The 6,000-nt window shown below is 44.8% G+C and overlaps 1 protein-coding gene across 3 annotated transcripts in view; it reads right to left on the bottom strand.

Moving 5' to 3' along the window:
* Positions 1–1,360: 1,360 nt before the first annotated feature.
* Positions 1,361–6,000, bottom strand: part of KIF3B (kinesin family member 3B) — a 49,115-nt gene continuing 44,475 nt past the window's right edge. For all 3 annotated transcript variants that reach the window (XM_012754785.2, XM_012754786.2, XM_012754784.3), the window contains exon 9: positions 1,361–5,915. In XM_012754785.2, coding sequence (XP_012610239.1) covers positions 5,819–5,915 — 97 coding nt within the window. In that variant the 3' untranslated portion in view covers positions 1,361–5,818. The remainder of the gene's footprint in view (positions 5,916–6,000) is intronic.

The raw sequence follows: 6,000 nt of genomic DNA, 5'->3' as shown, positions 1-6,000 counted from the left end.
GAAGAGGGCTAAAAGGAAACAAGGTACGCTGAGAGACACCATATAGCCAGGTGGAGATGGGGGAGAAAATCAGAGCAGATGGCTAGGGAAGGCTTCTCTGAGGAGGTGACATTAAACTGGTTCCTGATGGATGGGAAGGAGCTAGCCAAGCAAAGAATGGGGAGGAAATTTTTTCATACAGAGGGCACAGCAGTGTGAAGGTATGAAGGTGCTGGGCAGGAAAGCACAGGGCATAACCCAGGAACCAAATGGTGGCTTTTGTGGCCCCAGCCTCGGAGGGCTGGGAGGGCAGTGTGAGGGGAGGCAGACCTTCTCATAGGCACCAAGTGCTCAGATTTGCTGCCCTCTGTGTTTCTGCCTCCTCTGTCCTCAGAAAGGCCATAGCACATTTTATTTTTCCCCCTGCCTCCAGGGCAGAGCAAGACACCTGGTGCACAACAGGCATTCAACAAGTGTTTGTGGGCTGCACTGTCCCCAGAGATGCAGTGAGCGACCCCTCCCTTGCCCTTGCCCATACCTTAACAGCAAGTCCCCAGTTAGCTCCCCTAACTGAAGCACCCAGGGACCGGTTAACCACAAGACTAGTGATAGCAACCGAGGATGAAATGGGAGCAGCTGCAAGAGCTACAGTTCTGTCCTTGACAAATGCCACTGACAACCCAGTTGGCAGATGTGACCACCACATGGTCCTTGGAGACCGGATTCTAGGGGTAAACTTCAATCAGATGGCAACTCAAGTATAGCAGGGCCTGCCAAAATTACAAGCCCTAGACTTAAATTATCAGTCTAAAGTTCCAAATACCATTTCCAAGATTCAATAGTTCCTTGATTTTTAAAAAAAATTAATTCAAAAGATGAAAACACGACTGAGTTGGCAGGAACATCCAAGTTGCCCAGGTGCCCTGCCCTGTATCTCCCCTGATGAATTAGCTTCTGGTCCAACCCAGAATTCTATCATTTTCAAGAACACAGTCACAATTCTTCAAATCACACTTTGAACTCTTGTTTTCTGGGTAATGTATTCTCAACTATTCTAAAGGACTAATTATTTAGGCTAAGCCAAGCTATGGTTTTTAACTTTTTGGAAGGGAGGGGAAGAGACATTACATATAGTTTAAGAGCATCTTATGAAGGAGGCAATTACAAAACTTGTGCCTGCGTCACACAGGCCACCATCTTGTGCCCTTTAAATTTCTTTTTGGTATCTTTAAAGGCCTATACTGTAATTTTTTCTATAGTAGTTCTCTATGCTTCCCTCTAGTGAGGGTAAAAAGGGACTGCAGATGCCTTCTTGGGAAATTCCACTTCTGCAAGGCCTTCACAAATGCTGTTCCCCATCCCTTCACAACTGCCCTTCCCTCCCCTCTTACCCAGTTAGCTCATCCTTTAGATCTCACTTTAAATGCCAGTTCTTCAAAAAGCCCTTGCCTTCTTTACTCACCCCTTCTACTTTAGGCTTCCACTATTCTCTTATATCAGTTCACAGTATTTGTCACAATTCATAATTAACATTTACCCCTCCTCCTTCCTCATAAAAGTACAAGCTCCACGTGGGCAGGAACCATGTTGGTGCTACATCTGCACATCTAGTGCCTAGAACAGCACATAGTAAGTACTCAGTATGTATTTTTTAAATAGTTAGTGGCTTTCCTTCAGATTTTTTCTGAAGATGGTATGCCCAACACTGATTTCCAGTTTCTTGGGATACAAATTGTTCCTGGTTATCTTGTAAACATGAGGCCGTATCACAGCAATAACAACAACATTTTAAAATGTCTGCTCTAGTCCACATATTGCATTAGTTGCTTTAAATGTATGGCTAATCCTCGCAATGGCCCTGCAAGGTGGGGACAATCATCCTATTTTACAGACAGGGACCTTAATGTTCAGAGAGGTAAATTAAATTCCTCATAGTCAAATAATAGCTTATAAGCAATGCCAACAACAGAATTCAAACCCGGAGTCAAGAGTGCGCTCCTTTTACTCAGTCCTGCTCAACTAGGCTGCACAACCCCCAAAGGTACACTCCCGCAGGCCCGGGAGCATGAGCAAACACAAGACAATGTGGGGCCCATTTTTGGTATCTCTCTTTTTCCTGATGGTAAATAATATAAAATATTTTTATGTTAAAAAACACAGATATATTTTAAAGTATAATGTTGAGTAATAAATTCAAAGGAATTTAAAAAACAAAACACAAAAGTTAAAAGAAATTCCATGCCCACTGCCCAGGCCTATCTCAGGAACTTCCATGGAAAAATGTGAAAAGTACTTATTTGTCATTCTTTCTTCATTTTATGTCCTTTTTCCTTGTTGCTATATTTTTTATAATGCCAACATTCCAATTCAGTCTTAATTTCTGCTCCCACCCAATTAAAATGTTTAATGAAAATGGCACTGGCATGTCATTTTCAAAGTCATTTATGAGGACACCTTTTTGTAGGTACAATAAATCTGATTGATTTTTATTACACATCTTAGTTTAGAATCACTTTTACATTCCTAGACAAAGAGATGATACAAATAAATATCAATTGTAAAACTTAGAGCCCCAAGTATTGGCATATTCTTTGTCTAAAGGTAGCCAAAGAGAAGGTCAAGATCAATCGCAACTCCAAGGAGCCATAAAGCCCACCACCTCTTGCCTGCCCCAGGATCACTCCTTTCATAAATAACCTCAAAAAGCATTTCATTCAAGAAACGAGGGCAGACATAAAGGTGGCAGATTTGTGAACAATACAAGACAAAGCCTGGCATGATAGACAACAGCCAGGCCCACGATTCTCATCCGGTTCCCTATGAGCAATTTTAGTATGGCTTTTAGAGTATATTAATAGCCCCACTTTCATCCACTGATGGAGTTCAGATGGTCCAAGGTGGTGTTCGCAGTATGCCTTGACCTCGAGTGGGAAATGTTGAGGCAGAACTGACATCCTGTGTTAACAGGGAATCGACACTTCTCAGACACTTGGCAATGGTTCTACATTCAGTGAGGAAGGACTTACAAGAGTCAGACACGAAAAGCAGAGAGCGGCCCATGCCTGAGCTGCAGCTCTCCCGCGCCCTTGGTCATGGAGGTGTGGGTGGAGCAATTCAAGCAGCATGCAGGCTAGGCAGGGAACGATCCAACTTTAGGTCAGAGTCTTAAGAAAGTGCTTCATGCCTATGATTTTGTGGCCTTGGGTTCTCAATCCAGGGGTCTGAGAGACATGTGACTTTAAAATATGAAGCCAGATACATTCAACTGATCAGAGCACACAGGGGTCTCATGAGGGTTGCACACACAGTCTCAAACTCCTTCTCCCAATGGTCATCTTAGATCCTGTTAGACTTGCTTCACTAGCTGCAGCTGGCATGATGGCCCTCAGATGGCTTGGAACATTGTAGCATGACTAGAGACATTAAAAACCTGGTCCCTCAGTGGGCTTGGTAGGTCCTCTACATATTTGGCTCAATTCAGAACCCAAAGCAGCAGCTTTCTGGTGGCAGCAAGACATCCTACTGTCTGTTCTCTTCAAATATTTATCGGATCCATTTTGAGAGAAGAAGAGCACCAGAGACTGCTTGGAAAGTGACAGCTTCATCTCCAACTAGGTGTTCTTTTACTTTGCTTCCGTAGACCACCAGGTGAACACAGCTTCATGCAAGGCAAGTTTGTTTTAATAATCATGCCTGTCAACTTGGCTTTCTTCTTTTGCTTTTGTAGAACAGTTCAATGTGTCACTTAACCACTTTTTGTCAGAAGAGCCACCACGAGACATTAGTGTTAAGGTGTGGTGTTATTTGTAGTTTTCAATTCTCAGATATGCTACATGAATATTTTCAGCCTACAGAATTCAGACTAGCTTTGAGGAAATACGGCGTGAGAGACACATGTAACCAGCAGATAACCGTTGTCTCAGACTACCCACCTCATCGCTTGGTTCCTATTCAAAAGGGCAAATTCTTAGTAAATAAGAATGAGGCAGGGTTTGATCCTGATAAAAGATGAGGGAAGGCTCCAGTATGCTCTGGGAACTGCTGAAAGGGGCCCTGGGTTCAAAAAAATTGGTTACTAAACAGGAGATAAGCTGCCGGACAACAGAAATCCACCGTGCAAAACGCTGCGACATTGCACTTGCTACCTCCTCTTTCCCACAGGTTCTGATCCAGCATTGGGCCCTGGGAACTGAGCAGCTGAGTTAAAATAGAACTCAAGGCCCACCTGAGTCGCCACCTTCCTGAGGCACCGTGCCAGCAAGGTGCGCCAGTGTGGCAGACCTGGGGACTCCTATCATCCCCTCTGGCTTGGCTCATGGACTCAGACACCCACGTGGGAGCACTTCCAGCCTGGATTAGTCATTCAATCGGCCTCTAATACATACAAAAGGCAATAACTGCACATTAGTATATTTCTAAAATTGGGCAAGTTCTTGGTCTCTCTCTCTCTTACAGACACACATGGACACACTTAACAGAACACAAGCACCATTGTGCTCACACACCCACACACACTTAAGAGCTTCTCTTGCGGGGAATATGAGTAACAGTCACCTAATGACCAACATAAAACGAAGCTTCGAATCTCAATAACACAAGGAACTGAAACTTACAAACCAAACTAGTATATGTAAACGGGAATTCGGAACTCTCCTCTGAGCCTATTCAATCACACAGCCACTCCTCACCAGCATCTCAGGCTCCGCATGGACAGAGCCACAGTTCTAGAATTCGGTGTTTTCACCACAGGCAGGCAGGATTCCTTTGCTTCCATCTGTATGTCTTCCCTTCCCACTGCATCGAGTATCACATCTCCATCTCTGTATCTGCCTCGTTACTCTTCTGCTCTTTATGCCAACATGGAACAAAATGGGGAATTCAAAAGTGCCACTATATGTCTCCTTCCTTCAATTCTAGCCCCATCAGAGAAGGCAGAGCCAAACTCGTTTCTCCCACAAAGCAGGTGCACTGCGGAGCACACTCTGGAGGCAGAGGATGGGCCTATGCAAGGACGCTCAGAGTATGCATGCATGGAAAAGATGGTGACAAATGAAGAGTAAAGTGACATGGGGTGTTGTATGGACATGGCACCAGTTTATAGACTTAGGTCTTTAACAGGATGGTCACGGTTTTGAGGTTTTAAAGAAGCTATTTTCCTAAAGGCTCCAAGGAGGCAAAGGGAATGTTATTTCTATTGCTTCCAACATTGAATCCCTCAGGAGCAGAGACTGGAGATTTCCTCATTGAGCAGATCCCAAAGGCAGATCCACTTCTCACAGAGGTGCATGGAAGCAAGGGCACTGATGGCACCCACCTAGAGCCTGGGTCCAAATGACATTTCTCATTTCTCCCTACAAGAACAGGCACTTATTCAAGTTCTAGGGCTTTCACTTTTCAACCTCACTGTCATCTTATCTTGAGGTTCCAAAGACCAAGGTGACTCCTGATTCTGCCCTATTGTTCAACAAGAAGGGAGCCCACCATGAAGAACAGGCTAGAAAAGGAGAGGGGAGGACTGGGAAGGGGGGAGGAGAAGAGGGAAAGGGAGAAGGGAAGCAAGGTCACTGGTCATTCTCTTGCTTTCCACTTGGACTATCGCACTTTACCTTACCCATGCATTTCTGAGATGCTAATTAAAAGACGTTTCCCAGAGGGGCTGAGTGCCAGATTAGGACCAGCAAGTTCAATCAGATTAAGTTGGTGAATCTGCAAAGAGGCCATTGCTTCTCCTCAGGGGAATGGTTCTGAGTTTGGGCTCAGGTCCTCTTAGCAGCTTTTTGCTTGTCTCTTCTCTCAGAAGGCAAATGCCGTTCATGCCCTGGGAGAGGAGGAGCTGGCTTTACTTTGGAACCAGCCCCCGAGACTGTGGATAAAGCTGAGATGCAGGGGTTCCTGAGGAAGAAGAGGAGGATCCCGACTTCCTTCCACTTTTAGGCCTGCAAAAGTCAAACACATGTTTACATTTTACCTCCCTGACTTTGTCCCTGACACATCAAGTGCAATTAACACTCCAAGGTGGCC

Source organism: Microcebus murinus, chromosome 16 (genome assembly GCF_040939455.1).
Source record: "Microcebus murinus isolate Inina chromosome 16, M.murinus_Inina_mat1.0, whole genome shotgun sequence".
Classification (NCBI taxonomy): Eukaryota; Metazoa; Chordata; class Mammalia; order Primates; family Cheirogaleidae; genus Microcebus; species Microcebus murinus.
The sequence above is the reverse complement of the archived record's forward strand: the minus strand, read 5'-3'. Positions and strand labels throughout refer to the sequence as shown.